General features: G+C 45.8%; 1 protein-coding gene across 1 annotated transcript in view; it reads left to right on the top strand.

Moving 5' to 3' along the window:
* The window catches only part of ADGRA2 (adhesion G protein-coupled receptor A2), a 62,250-nt gene that overhangs the window by 18,687 nt on the left and 20,969 nt on the right, over positions 1-22,594 (top strand). Inside the window, exons 2-5 of the mRNA XM_027865111.1 lie at positions 6,815-6,886; positions 21,098-21,169; positions 21,634-21,705; positions 22,129-22,200. Of these exons, the coding sequence (XP_027720912.1) occupies positions 6,815-6,886; positions 21,098-21,169; positions 21,634-21,705; positions 22,129-22,200 (288 nt within the window). The remainder of the gene's footprint in view (positions 1-6,814; positions 6,887-21,097; positions 21,170-21,633; positions 21,706-22,128; positions 22,201-22,594) is intronic.

Below are 22,594 nucleotides of genomic sequence, written 5' to 3'. Positions count from 1 at the left end.
ACATCCATAATCTGCTGCTCCAGAATAGGAGTACTCGAAGCCCCTTTCTGCCAGATCCCTTACTATCTACTCTACTCTACACTCAGCTCCCACTGCCACAGGGGTTGGAATCGCCCACAGGTGCATTGGTGGCCATTGAATTCCATGCACCAGAGCTGCCACTGTTCAGCTTCTGTATCCTGACCGTGAGGCTCTAGCGCTAAGGCCCCTTCTAGGTGCACGAAACTATTAATTCCTTTTAAGTAGGTAAGAAAGGTCTTGGTTTCTGGATCTCCCACATGGAGCCCTTGGCCCCAGACTTGGCACTGAAGGCAAAGCTTCAGAGTTTCTTCTTGTTGTTGAGTTGTTTCAGCCGTGTCTGACTCCCTGTGCCCCCGTGACCCCTTTTGAGGGGCTTTCTTGGCAAAGATACTGGAGTGGTTGGCCATTTCCTTTTCCAGCTCATTTTACAGGTGAGGAACTGAGGCAAACAGTATTAAGTGACTTGCCCAGGGTCACACAGCTAGTAAGTGTGCAAAACCAGATATGAACTCAGGTCCCCCTGACTCCAGAGCTGGTGTTCTATCCGTTGTACCACCTAGCTGCCCCTCAGAGTCTCAGGGTCCCATAAACTCTAACCCTGAAGAGAACCCAAGAGAACAGGGAGGGCTAAGAACGACATAGCTGATACTGACCTCATGGCACAGGCTCATCTCTGCCAAACCTTTTGATGTTAAAACCTTAGGCAGCTCACCGTACATGCAGCCAGGGAGACAGGGAAGGGGAGGGGAGCGTGGGGAGGAGAAGGGAACAGAATAGACATTGGTTAAGCATCTGCTGTGTGCCAGGCACTGTGCTGAGTGCTTTTACAGATATTATTTAATACATTTGATCATCAAAAGCCTTCTACGGGAACACACCCTATGTAGAGGTACATATCGAATAAATGAATGAAGCATTTATTAAGTGATTACTGTATGCAAAGCACTGGGCTAAATCAAGGGGGTACAAATAGAAAAGGATTCTAGTCCCTGCTGTCAGGGAGTTCATATTCTAACATCCTGTGCCCTCATCCATAGATACTCAAAGTTGAGGTGGGTAGACCCCCCTAGCCAAAATTACACTAACTGGTAAAATTTTGTGTCACCTGCATATTTGATAAGCATATTGTCTGTGCCTGATTTGATCCTTACAATCGTCCTGGAAGGTCATGGATGTAGATAAACATTTCACCGTTTTATAGCTAAGAAAACTGAGGCTCAGTGGCAGAGGGCAATACCTGAATTCAAGCTCAAGTCTTCTGGTGTTTCCACTATGCCCCACAAGAACAAGAGGTTCAAAGAGTTGACTTGCCCAAGATTGCACAGCTAGTAAACGCTAGAGTGAGGAGTTGAACCGGCATCTTGCCCTCTTTCCACTGTGTGTTTTGTGGAATCTGAATCAGAAGCTGGGTCAGATTAGGAGTTTTATTCTTGTGGTGATTTGTAGATGTGTGTGTTGGTGTGTGGCTGGAGCCTATGTCCACATATATGTGGAGAGCTATGTGATTCTCTCATGACTGCAAAAATGTTCTCTCTGATAAGGGATGGCTGGGCTATAATTGCTAACATGTATATAGCGCCTACTATGTGCTAACTGTACTAAGCTTTTTATAATTATTATGTCATTATTGCCTCCCTCAAAGAAAGGAAGGAGGCAAACATTTATTAAGCACCAGATATGTGCCAGGCACAGTATGAAGTACTTTACAACTATTATTTCATTTGATCTTCATAACAACCCCAGAAGGTAGGTACTGTTATGAACCTCATTTTATAGATGAGAAACTGAGACAGTCAGAGGTTCACACAGTTATTAAGTGTCTGAGGCTGAATTTGAACTCAGGTCTTCCTGATTCCAGGCCCAATGCTCTATCCACTGTGCCACCTAGCTGTGTGAAGGGAATCCAACAAGTTTCTTTTTTGGTTAAAAAAAAAAAAGAAAAACAACAGTAACTCCAGTCCCTTGCTGCTTAGGTCTCTAATCTCATTAGTGGTAACTAAGTTTGTTCCTTCTTCCCCTCTGATTGAAGCAAGTAACTAGAACAGGACTCCAGCCCACATCCCCTCCCCTTGATCCTAGGATTCAGTGCCTAAGACTCCAGCATTTGGTTCCCCTCTGTCCGGGAAGTACTTGGGTTGAGTATGGTGGGAGGGGATGTGGGGTGAAGCAGGGGTTTGGGGGAAGAGAACTCTTAAAATGTTTATTCTGGAAGAGCCAGGACACTGTGGGGCAGAGCCAAAGTGGTTGGAAAGGGAAATCCACCTGGCCCCTTGAGTCCCTGGTGTGGTTGGAAAAGCCTGTTGTGCCAGGCTAAGGTGGTGTCTGGAGGGATGTGAAGCCTGGGCAGAGGCCGGCACCATGTCCAGAAAGAGTGGCATAAGGGCTGGGGTTGTGGCTTCTTCCCTTCTTTTCTCCTTCTTCTTGCCCTGATGGCTTTCTGTGTTTGCCAGTCTCCCACTGTCCCCATAAGACATCCTCGGAGACAAAAGTATTCATTCGATTTCCCTGTCACAGAAAAAGCAATGGAATAAGAAGCAGGAGATTCTAGACCCAGCTCCACCCTTAACTAGCTCCTTTTCTTGTCTGGACATCAGTTTCCTCCTTTGTAAAATGAGGAAGGAACCTAAGGTCTCTTGTAGTTCTAATATTCTATGAATCTTTGGGACAACCATGTTCATCAGTGCTGGTTGAAGTATAGGTAGGTGGCCTACTCATTCCAATAATACCAGATCCTAACAATCTCTGTAAAGAATGAACCTATCCTTCATTCATTTAACAACTGCTTGGAACTAACATCTACTATGTGCTAAGTATACATGGAAATCTGTTCACAGAACAAAGCAGGGAGGTGAAACTAACTTTCATAGTCATTTAGGACAAAACCCAACTTCTTGGAAATACCCAAATCACTAAAGCAAAGATGGTGGATTCCAGGGCTTGAATCATCTAAACCATAGGTTCCCAAAGTGGGGATATTGCCCCCTGGGTGCTGGAATGATCCGGAGGGCAGTAGTAGTCTTGGGTGCATTTGGGGGGCATTGAATAAAAATAAAGGGATGGTGGAAGCATAAGGAAAGAAGAGAAGAAAGTGTTGAAAAACCATTTGTACATGTTTCATCTGTTGTGTAACAGAGGTAAAATCGTAGTGATTACATTTTATTTTCCAAATAAACACACAAAATGCAAGTTATAACCTATCAGTGGTCAAGTCCACCAACAGGTCTTAACAAGCAAGTGTTGGCAGGCAAGTGTGTCATGCATTGTGGGGAAGTCCAGCATGCATCAGCAGGAATATGTACATGTAATAACTTGTTTACAATATGATACTATATGGTTACATTACATGACACAATATTGCATCATCAAAATTTCAATGCAGGAAAAGCCCCACAAATTTACAATAAATTATTAAATTTAAGATATATCATTTTTTAAAATTTATATATTTTTTGAAATTATGCACATTTTTTTAAAAAAAACTATTAAAGGGTTAAAGAAAGGAGATTTCCAGGGGGGGCACTGAGCAATTTTTTTTTTTGAAAAGGGGATGGTAGGCCAAATCAGTTTGGGAACCTCTGATCTAGAGGGAGAGGTCTTTGAGGCACAATGGAATGATCAATTGTTTTGGAGTCCTACAACCTCAGATACCATCTCTGACATTTTATGGCCTTGGGCAAATCACTTAACTTCTCTGGATCTCAATTTCCTCCTTTAGAAAAAGAGAAAGTTAAACAAAGGAGCCCTTCTAGCTCTAAATCTATATTTGCATAAATTCTCCACTTTTGTAGATAGAATCAGGGGTGTGCTGGAACCATCTCCCATGGGCTTGTTAGAGCCAGTTGTTAAATTTTTCAGAGCAAAAGCATTTGTAACTTAGAAATCAGGGCTTGCTTTGTTATTTTGTTGATTTCCAGATTTATGAAAGAGATGGAGAAAAATGTTAGTAATGCAAATTAAACTTAAAAATATTTTTTTCTCTTGGAGAGCCAGTTGTTAAACAGTGACCAGCACACCCCTTGATAGAGCCTTACTGACATTCAAGTATTGCTAATGTCAGTGAATAGAGAGTAATAGTCTTTACTCATTGACATTAATGGTGGAGGATAATGAGAAAGCCATTTGGCACCCTTTGACCTTTGCTTTGGAGAGTGAGCTATGCAATCATAAAAACCACATTCTGGCTGGGAACTTTGCCTTTCCAATCTTCCAAGGGTCCAGTTCGAGGTGGATTAGCAAAGCTAGAAATGTGGTCAGCAGCTGACTTGCCCACACAGAGAGCTATCCTAGAGAGGTTGTTAGGGATGGAGCAGCTAGCTCCAGATGAGGGAGCTTAGTCCCCAAGGCCAGGCCGGGAGAAATTCCCCTTTCTGGACTGCGTGGAATCCATTACTCCCTATTGTAATAGCTTATATTTGATTTAGTCACGCACCCCTTTCCACCATTAATTCTAACAGTCCCAAACTCATAACTGCTCCAGATTCCAAGAACTAGCAATTTCAACCCCACCCCCTAGATAGAGGATTGAAGAGAAAGAAATAGGATGGATCTAGCATAAAATGGGCCCCCCTGGCAGGCCCTACGTAGGGTCCAAAGTGGGTAGTGTAGTTTCCTAGAATTCTAGATGCTAAGATGAATATAAATAGGATCCAGCTGCTAAACTAGAAAGGAGTTCAGAAACTATTTAGCCCACCCTCCTCATTCTACACAGAAACTGAAGCCCAGAGAAAAGAAATTACTTGCCCAAGGTCACATGGCTAATAAGTGGCTAAAAGTCCTGATATGAAGTCTGGGGCTGTCGTCACATCCCTTCCCTGCCTCTCTTCTATCCCCTCCAAGGATAGGAATGCAATGTGCTGGGCTCCCCCAGATCCTCCATTGCTCCCTATCTCCAGCCTCCTGACCCTGAGGATTTGCTTTACTCTATTAACCACAGTCTTGTGGCTAACGAATTGACTGGGAGGATGTTTTGGGGACGTGCACACAAAACACACACATACACACACACACACACACACACACACACACACACACGCACACTCATACACTGCCCTGTTAGGATTTTAAAATTTCTCACTCCCTCTGACGTCAGAAAAGGAAGTGAGGGGAAGGGGAGCTGTCTCTTTTTCTCCCTCACTAATCCGATAAGTTTTCCCTCCTCTTCATGCCTCAGACTTGAGCAGCCCAGTGCAGACAGGTGGCTGAGATGGCCAGTGGCTTTGATGCCTGTTACCTCGGTCCTTCCACTTCCTAGCAGCCCAGTTCCAGTGAATTGAGAGGAGCCTCGGATTATTCTGCTGGATGAGATCTTAAAGCAGGGGTTATTAACCTGGGGTCCAAGAACTTTTTTTTTTAATATTTTGATAGCTATTTCAATATAATTGACTTCCTTTGCAAATTTTTTTTGAGGCAATTAGGGTTAAGTGATTCACACAGCTGGTGTCTGAGGCTGGAATTGAATTCAGGTCCTCCTGACTTCATGGCAGGTGCTCTAACCACTGAGCCACCTAGCTGCCCCTCCTTTGTAATCTTATGAATTTTATCTAAGTGCAAGTAAAAACATTATTCTCAAAAGGAATCCATAGGCTTCACCAGACTGCCAAAAGGGTCCATGACACAGTAAAGATTAAGAAATCCTACCTTAAAGATGATACCATCTAACTCCCTTCATTTTACAAATGGAGAAAATGAGACCCAGGAAGGTTGGTAGCTTAATGGAGTCATGGATGAGCCATTTACAACTATGTGATGTTGGGCAAGTCACATAACACTTCCTGGCCTCAGTTTCCCCATTTGTAAAATATTTGGTTTTTACTAAATGATCTATAAGGTGCCTTCTAGCTCTAAATCTATGATCTCTGAGGTTAGGAGACTTGCCCAAAGTTTCCTCCAGGACTGTCCTATTCCAATCTCTTCCTAAAAGGCCTTCCCTTGAGAGACTCAGAACCCCAGCCTTTCCCTCCTCTGACCTATCTCTCCCCAGGCCACAGGAAAGGGGAACTGCCTCGGGTTGGGAATGGATACCAAGAGGCTCATTAAATATCTTTAATGAGCAATTAGCTGGGAGTGACTGAACCCCTTGGCTGGGCCCCATACTGTGCTGCTCATGAACCCGGGGCCTTTCCACTTGAAGCTTTTGAGGGTCTGGCTGAAAAGGGGCTAGTGGAAAGGATGAGGAGGAAAAAGCATTATGATGGGAGAAGGGAGTGCCATCTAAATAGGGGTTCCCTCCTCCTTGACTGAGGAAAAAAGTAAGCCAAAGAAATCTGGGAAAGACTCAGCTTTGAGCTGCTCCCAAAGCCTTCAGTCTATCAGCTGACCCCTTGGAGACAGATTTTTCATCCTCAACTGAAACTGGGCTTTGGGCAGGGGTGGGGGGGGCAGGGGTGGGGGGTGAAGGTTAGGTATAAACAGGTAGCTAAAACTCCCACATCCTTTTCGTAGAGGACCCAAAATGTGGTGGAGGTTAGCTTGGAGGTGACAGTGTTGGGAGGTCCCTGAACCACCAAACCTTCTCCTCCCATTCCAGGGGGGCCAGAGACCAAAGGAACCCAGTCCCCACTCTCCCTGCCTAGCTTCCTTCCCTCAGTGTGGAAGGCTTTTTGGGAAGTCTCACTAAAGAGGAAGGGATGAGAGGGCAGCCTCCTTATCCTCTGTGATCTGAAGGGGGGACCTTTGCTTGGATTCTACTATTGACCCCGTCCATCATGAATCGAGGTGGATCGGGCAGTTTGTCTGCCTAGTGTTGCTGCCGGTAACAGGAATTTTCTTCCCATTTGTTTTTTACCCATCACAGGCTCCTAAGCAATAACAAACTCACCAGTCTCCGGAACGGCTCTTTCTCTGGACTTCACATGCTGGAGAAACTGTAAGTGTCTGAGACAAACTCAACTTCATCTCCCTTCAGGCTTCCACCCTGGGAGGGGTAGGGGCAAGTGGCCGTGACATGGGTGGTAGAGGAGGGGCTGGTGAGCTCTGTGAACTAGTAAGAGATGATAGTAAAAGTAAAACTGACCTTCCCTGGCTTCCTTTAAATCCCAACTAAAATCCCACCTTCTAAAGGAAGCCTTCCGCAGTCCCACTTAATAATTTCTATTTATCCTGTAAACAGATTGCTTTGTGTATATTTGTTTGCATGTTGCCTCCCCCATTAGATTTTAAACTCCTTGAGGGCAGGGACTGTCTTTTGCCTCTTGTTGTATCCCAGTGCTTAGCACATAGTAGGCCTGGTACATAGTAGGCACTTAATCAATGTTTATTGATTGATCAGTTCTTAGTTGCTGGCTATTGCAGGCGTGAGCCAACCTGGAGTACCTGCTGGGCATTCTTTGGGGCCCAGAATCAAATCTCCCTTGGGGTCACTGGCTCGGTGATTTGATACTGCAGTGTCTACAGCTACAACTACGATATATTCATCTGGGGCAAAAAACAGTCTGTGGATGGTGGGAGGCCAGTGGCAGTGCAGACGATAAGCCACCTAAGGAGAGGGGACAGCCCATCTCTTACCCCAACAAGGGGTGGTGAGGTTCATCAACTGAGGGCCACTTGGGAGGGGTGCCCCAAGGACAGGACCCTGGAAAGGGGCCAGGATTGACTGGGAGATCTAACTCAGAGGCACTGCCATGGTTACAGAAAGAAAGCTTGCTTCCCCTTCCATGTAAGCACCCTGAGGCAAAGCCCCACTCACCCCATACTTGTTACAACTCTGGAGATCTCTGTTAATAGCCTCGCTCCTGTTCCTTGTCATCGTGTGATGGTGAGGGCTATTCCAGGAAAGCACAAACTCTTACCGATCTCTCCAGGCTGGGAAGGCTTTGCATATGGGCCCAGTACAGTCTCCCCTCTGCGGTCCAGTCAAGTCCAGGGAGGTTCATCCCCCTGCCTGCCTAGAAATGAATCAGTCAAACAACAAGCATTTATATTAAGTGCCTACAGCGCGTCTGGTGCTTCGATGGGGATGCAAAAACAAAGAACAGAACAATTTCTGGGAGCTTACATTCTATTGGGGGAGACCAAAAGCACATATGTAAATAAACATGATCAATATAATGAAAATAAATACAAGGTAGCTAAAGACCAGGGCAGCTAGGTGGCCAAGCGAATAGAGGACAAGGCCTGGGGTCGGGAAGACTCATCTTCCTGAGTTCAGATCCAGCCTCAGACACTTACTTAGCTGTGTGACCCTGGGCAGGTCACTCACCCCTGTTTACCTCAGTTTCTTCATCTGTCAAATGAGCTGGAGAAGGAAATAGCAAACCACTTCAGTATCTTTGCCAAGAAAACCCCAAATGGGGTCACAAAGAGTTGAACAGGAGTGGAGACAACTGGAACAAAGGTGAAAGACAAGGGAGTTAAGAAGGGATAGATAGTGCTAGCTTTAGGGGGAATTAGGAACACTTCCTGTAGAAGGTGGTGTTTGAGTCTTGAAGGTTCTAAGGATATTTTTTGCCCAGTACTCAAGAAGACTTCCTACCAAGGCCTACATGGGGCTGTAGTTTTCAGAGGGAGAATGATCCCACAGGGATGAAAATCACAAGTCCTATTAAAGACATTCCCTAAGTCAGATGGTCTAAAGAAAGGGTCGAGGGAGGGAAGATAGGAAAAGATTTCTTTATTGCTGGAAATTCATTAAGGAGAAGCAAAGAGAATAAAAGCCTAGGACTTCTCTTTCTGCTTTAACATACAGTCTGTTTGCAACCCACCTTTTCAGTCCTGTTTCAAATTCCTCCCCTCCAAGAATCATCTCTTCCAGCCCTCTTGGACTTCCAGCTGCTCCCTGACCTCAGCATTCCATCTCTTGCCTTTGTACGTTTGCACAAGCCGTCCCGACCCCCTGACCCCCAGCCCCATACTTGGAATTCACACTCCTTTTTCATCCCCACCTATCAGAATCCTCCAGTTTCATCTCAGGTACCCACCCTCATCTCCCCCATACCCCCCAGTTAGTGTTGTTTTCTGTCTGGAGCAGCCCTCGTATACTTTATCTGATCTCTTTTTTTGTTCTGTTCACTCTCTATTCTGTATTATCGTTTTCTGTGTACATGACTTAGACTGGTAGAAGGTAAGCTCCTTGAGAGCAGGACATTTTAATCTTTGTACCCCAATCACTTAGACCAGGGTTGGGGAACCTGTGGCCTTGAGGCCACTTGAGGACCTAGAGGGCCACGTGTGACCTGAAAGCCGAAGGTTCCCCACCTCTGACTTAGACAATGCCTGAAATACATAAGTAAAGGCTTGTTGAGTTGATTTAATGCTTATATGAGAGCATCTATGATGTTACAGAACGTGCAGTGGACTTGACTTCAAGAAACCTGGTCATGTGACCCAGATCCTTCACCTCCCTGGCTCTTAATTTATCATCTGTAAAATGAGGGTTTGAGAGTAAAATAAGTTCAATAGATTTTTACTGAGATGTAAAGATGATCTGAGGGCAGCTGGGTGGTGCAGGGGATAAAGCACTGGGTCTTGGAGTCAGGAAGACTCATCTTCCTGAGTTCAAATCCAGCCTCAAACACTTACTAGCTGTGTGACCCTAGGCAAGTCATTTAACTCTGTTTGCCTCGGTTTCTTCCTCTGTAAAATGGGCTGGAGAAGGAAATGGCAAACCACTCTCGTATCTTTGCCAAGAAAACCCCATATGGTATCATGAAGAGTCAAACCAACTGCAAAACAACTGAACGACAAAAAAGATGATCTTTAAGGTCTTTATTGGTGTGGCTTCTGATTCAGATGCCTTTAACTTGAAACAAATACCAGGCAGTAACAATCCCTTTCAGCTCAAAATTTTCCACTTCCCTTACTTTTTTTTTTTTTGACTAGGCAATGGGGTTAAGTGACTTGCCCAGGGTCACACAGTTAGTAAGTGTTATGTGTCTAAGGCCACATTTGAACTCAGGTCCTCCTGACTCCAGGGCTGGTGCTCTATCCACTGCACCATCTAGCTGCCCCTCCTTACCTTTTCTCTATCCCCATCACTCCTCCACAGAACATCAAATGGATCCTTCCCCACAAGTGTGCCTGTTTGGGTCCTAGTGAGAGCAGAGAAAACTGATCAGGTCCTATTGGGATCCTTGAAATTTGGAACACAAGGATGATTGGTTGGATAGGGAGAGAGAGGAAGGGGCTGAAAAAAAAAATCTGAAATCAGATTGGGCACCATGAGCAAAGACTGTGGTTGCAGATCAGGAGATAGGGAGAGTAAGAGCACGTCTGAATATTGAAGAGTGTGTGTGTGTGTGTGTGTGTGTGTGTGTGTGTGTGTGTGTGTGTGAATGTACAGTGGGCGTGTTTATGTGTGTACTGGGGGAGATGTACAGTCAGCATCTATCTATTCAGTGTGTCTCTGCAGCAAGAATGTGTGTATATAATATGTGTGCATGAGCTGGTACATTCTCTAAGACTTATACTATGATAAGCCTAAAATAATTTGACAAAGAAAATGAAAAGACACAAAAGCAGAGATTTTAAAACTATCTCTGGCTGCCAAAAGCTGACCAAGTGACTTTACTCTCTCTACGCAAGCAGTTAGGAATCTAGGTCGCTGCTTCCTAAGTTCAGAAGAGCCTTGGTGCCTGAAACCTGGGCTCTCCTTCCCAGATTGTCTGCTCCTTTATTAACCAGCTATTAGCTCATTAGTGAGCTAACTAATTATTACATTAATGATCTATTAACCCTGGGACAAACCTTAGTGGTGATCTAGTCCAATCTCATTTTATAGATGAGGAAACTGAGGCTCAGAGTAACAGAGTAGCTTGACACAAAGCTAGAAAATGTCAAAGTCTAGATTCAAACTCAGGTCTCTTAAGAGCCAAGTCTAACAATAGTCCCGTTATAGTAAGCTGCTCCTCACTGATATCTTTCTCTGTCCATCAGTCTACCCCCGGCCAAATTCTGCTCCTTTATTCTTCTCCTTTATTCTGCCTGCCTCTGCCCCACTGGACTTCCTTAAGCCACCTATGTAGTTGTACAAGTCTTGATCTGTGCAGGGAAGGGAGGGTAACTCACATCTGTATGAGTGTGGGAGAGAAGGTGAGTGTGTAAAGACAGGAAAAATGTCTGGGATGATCTCCAGAGGTCTGTGCTCTGAAAGGAGAGGGGAAAATACCCCCATGCTCTTCAGAATACTTCTTTTACAGGGTTTTGTTGGCTAAGGCTTTGATTTTGGATGGGAACCACAGAGACTGGAAAAATATGAAAAGGGGAGGGGCGCTTAGTTGATTCCTTGCCAGGAAGTCTCATCTGGGGAGCCCTGGGTCAGAGCGCACATTCAAGAGGAGGAGCGATTCAGATCCAGCCTCCTGCACCCACCACCCAGAAGGGCTCAGCCTGGTTACATGCGGGGGGTGGGGGGGGGGAAGGCTGCTCCCTCCTCTCCTCCCCTGGAATGTGTGTCCTATTTGCATCCACCTACCCAGTCTAGTCTCAGGCAGTTTTCAAATGAAATTAAAATTGTTGCTAGACTGAAAATTCTTTTCTCTGTTCCTTTGCATCCACCCACACACACTACCCCTAATGGTGATTCCCTCTGCCAGAAGTGTACAGGAGAATATTAAGAGAATTTGTAGCAGGAAAGGACCTTAGAGAACATCTGTTCCAACCCCTTACAGAGAAGAAAACTGAGGCTCAGAGAAGGGAAATAAAAAGTCCGATGTCACACAAGTAGTAAAATAAAAGAGCCAAGGTCCTCAGACCCCCAAATCCAGGATTCTTTTCACTATACCATGCTCCCAGAAATAGGTGATTTATATAGTTTGCTGAACCTGGAGTTAGGAAGCTCTGGGTTCAAATTCTGCCTCTGACACTTACTAGCTGCATGACCTTGAGGAAGTCACTTCTCCCTGGGCTTTAGTGTTTCATCTGGAAAATGAGAAACTGGATGAAACGGTCTGTAACTCTGTGAACGTCGAATGGGGCGACCCCCAGAAACCTTTCCCAGTCCACTGAGGGTCTCAAGGACCACAGCTGTGAGAAGCACCCTCTGAGGGCAGAAACAACGAAGGGGAAGAAGGAGAATGCTTAGGAGCACTCATTTCACTCTGTGCTCCTGCAGGCATGTTCCTCTACGCTCCTCGATGCACGCACACAGACACGTGTGTCTGAGCCAGAGGAAAAGGGCTTGGGGAAGGTAACTCGGTGGGCCCCATAATGATTTGTAGCTGCCTAATGAGATTAATGAGCCCTGAGGGCTGGTATGCGGCTGGTGCTGGGGCACTCATTAGGAACAGAATCAGCACTGGAGGAAGTAGGAGAGAGAGTGTGTTCCTCGCAATCCAGGTGGTTTCTATTAGCCTGTGGGTGGGGGCAGGGATATGAAGATGCTTCTGCTGCCTTTCCCGCCTCCCTCCTTCCTCCACCCCCATATTAACTAGGGAGGAATTTGGGATAGAAGCTGCCACCAAACCTCTTGTGGAGAAGCTAAAGGGGCCACTCTCCTTTAGACCCGGGAGGGAAAACTAAAGTGTTGAGAAAAGGCAAGATGTCCGCAGTACTCTAAGGACAGAAAGCCTGGAGACGGACCCTGAAGACGTGAGGAGGAGCCAGGACACTTGGCTTTCACAGCTGCCACCTAGAGATTTGTTCCCAGACAAACAGAACGTGGGTGCCCAAGATGCTGTTCTCCACAAGTTGTCAGCCAGACTCCACGTTCTAATTAACCCTGGAAGTCCTGTAGGGCCCCAGGGGAAGCTGTTCTGTGGCCTCAGACCCTGTAATTTGGTTTCCAAACTCACAGGCAGGGAGGTCTGTGGGGGCTAGAGGGAGCCAGCTCTGGGCCACTCCACCCAGCCCCCTTCATGAACGTTTGGGCTGACGAGTAGAGGCTAGAATGTCAGAGGGTTGGCTGCTGGGACACCCTCCTGCCTGTGGCTTAAGGCTCCCTTTGTAAAGGTACAAGATGTGTGGTGTCAAAGTTAATAAGTGAGGGTGTCTGTACCTCCTAAGACTCCCTGAGAGTTTGATTGACACATTCCACCTTCTCTAAGTTACAGAGGAAGGTGTGTGTGTGTGTGTCTGGGTAAGTAAAGGGGGAAGGGATGAGAAGAGTAGAGGGAAGGGGCCTTTTTAAAAAGAGAGTAGGAGTGGGGAGGGGGACTGCACAGAGCCGGGGACTGGGAATCAAGACACTTAGGTTCTAGGCCCAACTGTATCCCTAAATAGTTGTATGACTTTGGGTAAGTTACTTCTACTGCTCAGACCTCAGTTTCCTCATCTGTAAAATGAAGGAGTTGGTCTAGATTAGGGGTTCTTAAGCTTTTTTTGTGTCATAGACCTGTTTGGTGAAGTCTATGGACCTCTTCTCAGAATAATGTTTTTAAATGCATAAAATGAAAGACTGAAGATTAAAAAGGAAAGCAGTCATGTTGAAATAAAGATGTGATTTTTTTCCTTCATGCAAGTTCACAGACATCCTGAATTTTGTCCATGTCAAGTTTAGAATCCCTTGACTAGATGATTTCTAATAGAGTCCCCTGCAGCTCTGACATTTTATGCATCTATGAGAGAAATTCACTCTACCCAAACTGGGAGGGTCCAGCTGACCACTCAGCTGTGTCCCAGCCAGGTGGGATCTGGACGATTATCTGGGCACTAGCAGTAGCTCTGACTGGGACCGTGGGCTCAGCCTATTTCCAGCCCACCAGTTCCCCTTCTTTTAGTTACTGGCCTCAACTGGCCAAAAGTTAGAAAGGGGCTGCCCTCACTGCCACTCCCCTGAATACGAGACTCCCCAGCCCAGGCCCCTGGGTTCCAAGAGGCCCCCCAATGTCTAGAGGCTGCATGCAGGAAACCAAAGGCAGGAAGAGGCACTGAGGACTGAGTAGAGGGGCAGCCCAGGCGCGCTCAGCCCCCATCTGCAAAGCATCAGTTGGGCAGGCAGGGTGGGGGCTGGGGGAGGAAATGAGAATAAACACTGGCTAGCAGAGAGGGAAGGGGCTGCGGCCTCAGCCCCTTGGCAGCCCATGAAGGGAAGTGACACGATGAGGAATGTGTTTCCCTCTGCCACTCCTCCCCCCACCCCCACCCCCCCTACAGAGGGGTGGGAGGCCAGGCCCTTCCAAAGTCTGAGACTGCACAACTGGCCCAGGGGGCAAATGCCTGGGCCCCAGGGAATGTCGGAGTGGAGAAGGGAGGGAGACGAACCAGGCTGCCCCTTCGAAAGATGGCAAATTTGGCTCCAAGGGCAGTGTGTGTGTGCCCAGGATCTGTGTGCATGGATGGATCCTGCACATGTCTGTATGGGAGCGTTCTGGTCCAGCACATATGTATGGGCATCCCCAGGCCTGTCCCTTCTCCTGAGAGTTTCCTCCCCTTGACTCCTTCCCTTCTAGGGGCAGTGGGGATTGGCGCTGGCTTCTTCCTGCCCCCACCCTCCCTCGTATCTGCTTTAGGTTTCAGGGTTAGCAATGAGGTTAGAGGGAAAGGGCTGAGTCCCAGCAGAGGAGGACAGGGGTGGTGGTCGGCTATGTGAGTGCCCTGCTGATGGGAAGGGCTGGGTGGGGTATTTTATTGCTCTCTCCAGCTATTTCTGTTCAGTGACTGTGCAGCCCTGCAAAACATGCCTCTGGTAGGAACACAGCCTCCCCCCACTGACCCCAGCTTCCTCCCCACTCCTACCCCCCCATAGGAGAGAGTAGATTTCATTAACCCCTGCCTGGATGTGAGGATTTCCTGGAGACTCTGAGAGGGTCTCAGGACCTGCTTGGAGTATGATAGAGGGGGTGGTTAGGTAGGCAATTTTCAGCGTGTCTGTTGTGCCTCATGCGGTAGCATCTTGGGCATACAGAACATCAGCCTCCTTTATCCTGAAGTGATCTCTGTCTCCCTCTCTGAGCTAGCATGGTACTGTGTACCCACCTTCCTCTCTTACTGCACTATCAAAGAAAGCCACGTCAACAAGTATTTATTAAGCATCTGCAATGTGTAGGTTGCTGGCAATAGGAAGAAAGGCAGAGTTGGGCCTTGCCCTTTGAGGGTTCACAGTCTAATAAGAGAGAGACAACGTGCAAACAATGTTCAAACAAGATAAGTACAGAATTAATTAGCAGTAATCTCATTAAGGAGGATCAGGAAAGGCTTCTTGCTGAAGGTGGGATTTTAGCTGAGACCTGAAGGAAGCCAGGAGGCAGAGATGATGTGGGAGAGAGTTCTAGGCATGGGGGCCAAATAGTGAAAAGGCCTATGGTTAGAAGCTGAAGTGTCTTGTGAGAACAGCAAGGAGGCCAGTGGAGCTGGCTCATAGAGTACGGAATGTATACGAAGACTGGAAAGGTCGGAAGGGGCCAGGTTATGAAGGCTTTTAAAACCAAACAGAGGATTTTTTTCATATTTCATCCTAGAGGTAATTGGGAGCCACTGAAATTTACTGAAATGGGGTGAAGGGGGAGGTGACATAGTCAGATCTGTACTTTAGGAAGATCAATTTGACAGCTGAGTGGAAGATGCACTCTGGACGGGGGAGAAACGAAGTAGGGAGACTGACCAGTGGGCTATGCAATAGTCCAGATATGAGGCAATAAGGGCCTGAACCAGGAGGCGTCAGTGAATAGAGATGTTACTAAAGTAGAAGCAGCCAAGTGTAAAGCCTCACTCTTGCATTCAAAAAATCAGAGCCACTAATACGAGATGGAGGGGTCATTACAAAATGGCAGTTTGTCTTTAAAAGATTTTTAAAATTTACCATTAGCTACTCTTCTTGGTTTCAACCCCAAAACTGCCGTGCCCCAGCACATGTTCCTTCTGGCTCAAGTGTTCGGATGCTCTCGCGCGCACACACACACACACACACACACACACACACGCACACACACCTTTTCAGCTTTTATGTGTGGTCTTCCCCCTTTAGACTGTAAGTTCCTTGAGGGCAAGGGCTATCTTTTTTTTCTTATTTTTCTTTTTATTCCCAGCACTTAGCAGAATGCCTGGCACCTAGTAGGTCCTTAATAAATATTTATTGACTAATGACTATTGGACTGTGACACAAAAAGGTTAAGAAACCCTAGCCATACACTCTTGCTCTGTTTGTAAACTCATCAGCTCCCATGGATTTAGTTATAATCTCTACACAGATCTGTATTTTTAACTCTAGTCTCTCTCCGAACCTGCAGTCCTGATTGCTTATTGGACCTTTCAAACTGGATGTCTCAGAGATATCTCAAACTCAACATGTCCAGAACTGAATCCAATATCTTTGTTCCCATACTCCCCTATTCCAAGCTTCCCAGTTTCTATCTAAGGCACTACCATCCTTCCTGTCTCTCTGGTTCATAGCTTAGGCATACATTATCCTTAAGTCTCCCTAGCCCCATTTCCAAACAATTGCCAGATTCTGTCATTTCTACCTCTCTGGCATCTCTCACATCAGACTCATTGCCTCTCCTCACATAGTTACCACCTTAGTCCCTTATCACCTCTCGAGGTGAATTGGAACAATCTGATTGATGTCTCTGCCTCCTCTCTCATCACGCCAGCGGACCCTGCACACTATCTCATTGTCATGCACAAATCCCATTATCTTACAAAATTGAATCAGGCTCATCAGTACCCTCTGCCCCTCTGATCAGATCCTCTGAGTGGAAGGCAGAGCCATGAACTCCAAAACATCCATCTCAGGAGAGATCACAGCACATTCTTCTTCCTATTTTCCATCAGCTGTGCTGCTTTTCTATCATGCCCTGGGTTGAACCTTGAAGACAGGTGCTATTTTATTTATATTTGTATCCCCAGTACTTAGCACAGAGTCTGGCACATAGTAGGAGCTTAATAATTGTTTGTTGACCATCTGACACTGATGCCAAAGTAGTTTACCCTAAGCACAGATCTCACCAAGTTGCTCACCCACTCAATGAACTCCCGATGGTTTCTTAACATCATTAGGTTATTTAGCTTTGAAATACCTTCACAATCTGGCCCCACCATATCTTTCCAGACTCATTTGAATATTACTTCCCATCCCACACTGTACCATCCAGCCAAACTGGCCTGGAATACACTCTCTCCTCACTGCCACCTCATGGAATTCCTCTTTTCCTTCAGTATGAAGCTCAAACACGCTACATGAAGCCTTTGCAGATCCCTCAAAATGCTAGTATCCTTCCACCCAAACTACCCTGTATTTAATGAGTGTATTTTTTATACTATTTTCTTTATATTTATTCTACTTGTTTTTATATATGTATTTGTCTTCCCATTAGAATGCAATTTCCTTGTGAATAGGGATTGTTTCATTCCATTTATTTACATCCCCAATACTTGGCCCAGTGTCTGGCCCATAGTAGGCATTTAATAAATGTTTGTTGATTGACATATTGTGGAGGGGATTTCTTGTTCAGATGCAGTTAGGACTAGCTCTCCTCCCTGGTGTCTTCTAATTTGGAAATGCTGCCACTTTGTGAACAATAATTTACATTCATGTAATGCTTTACTTAACTCTCTGAGGCAGGAAATTCTATCAAACTGTCTTCATAGGTAAGGAAACTGAGCCTTAGAGAAGTTAAATGACCTGCCGAAGACAAGCCATCCAGGTGGTAAAACTTGAGCTTGAACCTAGGCCTCCTGATTCCTGGAGCAGCACTTTTCCTACTGCAATACGTGGTCTTTCTGCCTTCTACTATAGCCATTTATGTAATGCATCTTATTTCCAGTGCTTAGCACAGTGCCTGGCACACAGTAGGCACTTAATAAATGCTCATTGACTTGTGGTTGATATGACTGCCCTCCTTGACTTTAAGCTTTGTGAAACGAGGAGCCATGATGTTGGGCAAATCACTTAACCTCTCTAAGAAGAGCCTTAGTTTTCTCACCTGTATGACAGAGGAAAGATCATTTTCAGAAAGCACTTTATAAGTGATAAAGTACTAAATAGTTGTCAACTGTCTTTATTCTTCCCAGTGCCTAACATCGTGCCCTGCACAAAGTAAGTGCTCAATAAATGCTTATCAAATGAATAGATGCATCTAAGCCTCCTGATTGTTTTGACTGGAGGAGGGGGTGGAGGGCACAGGGAGCAAAAGGGAAGAGTGATGAAGAAAATAGAAATAAACCCAACTGAGTGGTGAAGAGGGAGTGGGGACACTGGACTTTTCTCCAAAGAGGATATGAATAGTGCCTGCAGTGACAGCTGCCAGCAACAGGTGCTGGGGTCGGGAGAATAGTAGCTTAGTGAGCTCAGGGCAGCTGGTACCTCTTCCCCCCACCCCTTCTCCCTTTCCTCCCACCAGAATGTGTGGGGGGAGGAGAGGGAAAGGGAGGGGAAAGTGGAGAAGTGGAGAATGAACAGTCACATCTGCCCATCCTTCTTGCCAGGAAAGTGGCTGTGTACTGCTGTCTAATCTGAAAGGGGAGGAGGGTTTGGGCCCTGCCAGTGCCAGGCAGGTTCTTGCAGGTGTGGGAGCTGTCCCTTCAGCACCGTGCCCTTCCTTAATTGCTGGGATCTGCCTGGGTCTCTATCTGCCTCCTGAAAAGGAATGGCTTATTCACAGTGGAGTTGTTTGAGTTTCTGGTCACCATCCACAAGAGCCAGGGTCTCGATGCTCCAAGGTGCCATTCTCTTTTCTTTCATGACTCAGTTTTAGTACTTCTAGAGGTTGAGAACTTTAAGACTAGAGGAGACTTCTATCCCTGGAGCCTCATATAAGCTCAGAAAACAGAATGTCCCTCAGCAGATGCTAGATCCAAATTCTCTGCCTTGGTCTGTGACCTTTCTGAGTAAATTCCCTGGACTGAATACAACCTGGAAATTGCAAAATAATTTGTTCCCTTTTCTCTCACCTAATATTTTATGTTTATGTCACCTGGGAATTATAGAAGAAGAAAAAGAATGCTGAAAGCTCTTGGATGTGTCAGGAGCAAACTGGAAAAAGCAAACTCTGTGACCCTAGGCAGATCTCTGAGTCTTCTCATCTGTAAAAATGAAGGGATTAGACTGGCCTCTAAGGTCCTTTTCAATTCTGACAGTCTTTATTCCTACTTAGGTTAGGGTTGGGCTAGATGTCTCTGGAGTCCTTCTAACTTTGAGATTCTATGACTAAGAGACAGTATCATGGAAAGAATACTGGAATTAAAGTCAGTCAGGCAATAAAGATTTGTTAAGCACCTACTATGTGTCAGGTACTGTGCTAAGCTCTGGGGATACAAAGAAAGGCAGTCTCTGTTCTGAAGGAGCTCGCACTCAAATGCAGAGTCTAAAGCCACAGTCAAAGTGAGAGGAGCTGGGTTCAAATCCAGGTCCTGCCACAACTAGCTATATTATCATGAACCAATCACCTACCTTTCCAGTCTTCTTACATCTCACACTTCCCTCCCCCCTCACCTCATGTGCTCTTTAATCCAGTTCTTTGAACAAGATATTCCATCAATGACTGGATATTTCCACTGGCTTTCTCCACATTTGGTTTTCTTGGGCTATTAAGTGTTATGTTATTCCAAGATCTCAGGGACAGGCTGGGTACCTACAACCTTTTGGTGTTCCCAGAGTGGTCTGATTCAGAACAAAATCTGATTGCTGCCCAACTACCCTTCCACCCCCAATCTGAGCTTTGCAAGTTCCTGACCTGAGTTTGAGTAAAGACAATGCAAGAGTAAAATGGCTGCTGGACTCCACTCCTATCAAGGGCTGGAAAGCTCTGTTGATCTGAGTGGCAGAATTGTAGACTCCTCTTTGGTTTGGGATCCCTGCCTGGTAGGATCCTCTGTAGGCTGGGCTAGATACTTGAAGTGAGCCCCTGAGCTGAGGTTGCTCACACTGGTGCTGCTGCTGCCTCTTGAACTTCCTCCTTTTCCTGTAAGCTGTCCAGGACCTCCCTACACAGGAATACCGCTCCCCTGAGAAGATTCCGTTCTCACTCTAACTTGAATCTGTGACCAGGAATTGGGTATTGGGTAACAAAGCTGCCAGTTCTCACTTGCCTGAGTCCAGTGCCCCAGTATGGGGCCATACCTGGTGATACCCTGATGTAAGTCCAAGATCTCCTCTTGCCCTGTTGCACAACCTCTCCTGAGAGCGAGAGTGCTCCACATGTCGTGTGCTCCTCATCTGACCTCCATCCCTAGTGTCCAAAGACCTACCTGCATGTATCCCTATGCTGTGCTGAACTGGACAAATAACTCACTGTAACTTTTTCTGGATTTCTCCATCAGGATTCTGTCTGGTGCATTTTCTAGATTTATTTGGAGGAATTTGTGGAGGGAGTTTACCACACTGCTTCCTAATACTTCACCATCTTGGTTCTGCCTCCCTGTCTCCCACACCTGGAATGCTGTCTGTCCTCATATTTGTCTACTGGCTTTCCTGGCTTCCTTCAAGTTCCAGCTAAAATCTCACCTTCTACAGGAAGCCTTTCCTGTTTCCTTAAGTCTAGTGCCTTCTGTCTGTTGATTATCTCTAATTTCTCCTGTGTATAGCTTGTTCATACTTAATCGTTTGCATGTTGTCTCTCCCATTAGACTGTGAACTCCTTGAGAGTAGGAACTGTCTTTTACCTTTCTCTGTATCACTTAGCACAGTGCCTGGCACATAACAGGTGCTTAATAAATGTTTATTGACTCACTGACTAAGCTTACCTCTTTTTCTCATCTGTAAAATGAGGTGGTTTTAGATGGTCCCTAAGGTCCCTTCTGTGCCCCCACTAATTACCTTTGTGACCAATAGCCAGGCACCTGTTGGTGCCTCTTTTTCCTTATCCATCAAAGGGGGATAATAAATTAAGACATCTAACTGATCAGGGTTCTCAATGGCCTTCTCCTATCAGTAGAGAAGAATTTAACAATCCACTGTGTAAAAGACCACCTAGTTCCCTGACCCTATTCACCTTTTTGGCTTCTCCTCTCCAAAATTAGGTTCTGTAGCTTCTGATTGGCCAGCAATCAAAGGAAGTGAGGAAGACAGTGCTGAGAAAGGGAGACTGCCATGTGGGGAATAGGTGGAGGATTGGGGTTGGGCAGAGGCAGGAAGGAAAAGTAAGTTTAGAGAATGCACGAAGGAGCCTGACGTTTTTAGGGGAAGAGGAGACTCCTGCCTTGGGAAGGCTGGTCAGGTCTTATGAGAGGCAGAGTCACGATGCCTCCTCCCTCTACCTGCTTCTTCCAGGGACCTGAAGAACAATCTTATCAGCACAGTGCATCCTGGTGCCTTCCTGGGACTGGGAGAGTTGAAGCGCTTGTGAGTACCAGTGACTGATCTGCCTCCCCTTCCCTGCCCTCCTCATTCCACATAACCAACACGCTTACTATCACAAAGTACAAAAAGGTATCTTAAGCTCAGATCTGGCACCAGCCCCTATCCCCAGTCCTTTTCAACTCATCTTTCCCCCTTTACTTCTGTAAGTAGACAAAATGCTGGACTTGGAGTCAAGAGGATCTGAGTTCAAATCCTGCCTCTAACACTTACTGACCATGGACAAGTCACTAATTTCACCCTTAGTTTCCTCATCCATACAACAAGATAATACTACCTACCTCAGAGGGTATTTGTGACACCCCAAAAAGATAACATTTGTAAAATACTTTGTAAAGCCTTAAAGCATCATAGATATGTGGATTGTCATTATTTTCCCATGCCCCCACCCCAGTCGCAACCTACCTACAAGTTGATAAATCCTCCTAAGCCTGTATCTGTTTCTCTAGAGATCTCTCCAACAATCGAATTGGCTGTCTTTCTTCTGGAGTCTTTCAGGGCCTTCCCAACCTCCTCCGATTGTGAGTATGAAAAGGCTAGAGGAGGTGGGGAGGACTGAGGGGAAAATGGATGAGATGACAATGGTAAAGACCCAATGAAAGATATAATAGGGACTGAGAAAAAATAAGAGAAGACTTCCAAATGTTGAATCTCTTGGTTCTGGGCCACCATGGTTCTTTGGAGCCTCACTCCTTCTCAACTCCTATCCCTAAGGCAAAAGTTTTTTAACCTGCTGTCCCTGAAAGTATTTTTTTAATGTTGTGATAACTGTATTTCAGTGTTTCCTTTGTAATCCTATGTATTTTATATTATACATGTAAAAACATTCCAAGAAGTTCAAAGGCTTCACCAGACTACCAAAAGAGTCCATGGCACAAAAAAGAATAGGAGTCCCTTGACTTAGCAAGGTCTCACAACCCATTCTTACTATTCTCCCCTCATAGAAACATGTCTGGGAACATCTTCTCTAGCCTACCAGCTGGGGTGTTTGATGAGCTTCCAGCCTTGAAAGTTGTGTGAGTATTTTCTCCCAGCCCAATTGACTTCCAAGAGAAATCCTTCCTCCCCTCCTTTGGCCACAAAGTGAGGATACATTGGCTTTACCGGACTAGCACAAATGTGGCATCAGGACCATCCAAGTGAGTAGACAGTGTAGATAGGCACCTTTGTGGGATGACTTAGGGAACATTGGTTAGGTCCATCCCCAAAGTATCCCCATCTCTGCTTCCTATGCTGCCTAAAACATGGTATCATTAGAGATTCATTTCAAGTCCTAAAGGATTCCTTATTAAACTGCAAATTCACCTGAGACAGAGTGGTGGTACCTAAAGCCATTTTCATCCTGCACCATAAGGAATTAATTGAGAAGTAGCTAAGAGCAAAGACTCTTGGAAATAGTCAAGATGGTGT

The sequence above is a fragment of the Vombatus ursinus genome, unplaced genomic scaffold (genome assembly GCF_900497805.2).
Source record: "Vombatus ursinus unplaced genomic scaffold, bare-nosed wombat genome assembly UNPS02014778.1, whole genome shotgun sequence".
In the NCBI taxonomy this organism is placed as follows: domain Eukaryota; kingdom Metazoa; phylum Chordata; class Mammalia; order Diprotodontia; family Vombatidae; genus Vombatus; species Vombatus ursinus.
Note: the sequence above shows the minus strand (reverse complement) of the source record. Positions and strands in the feature narration are given on the sequence as shown.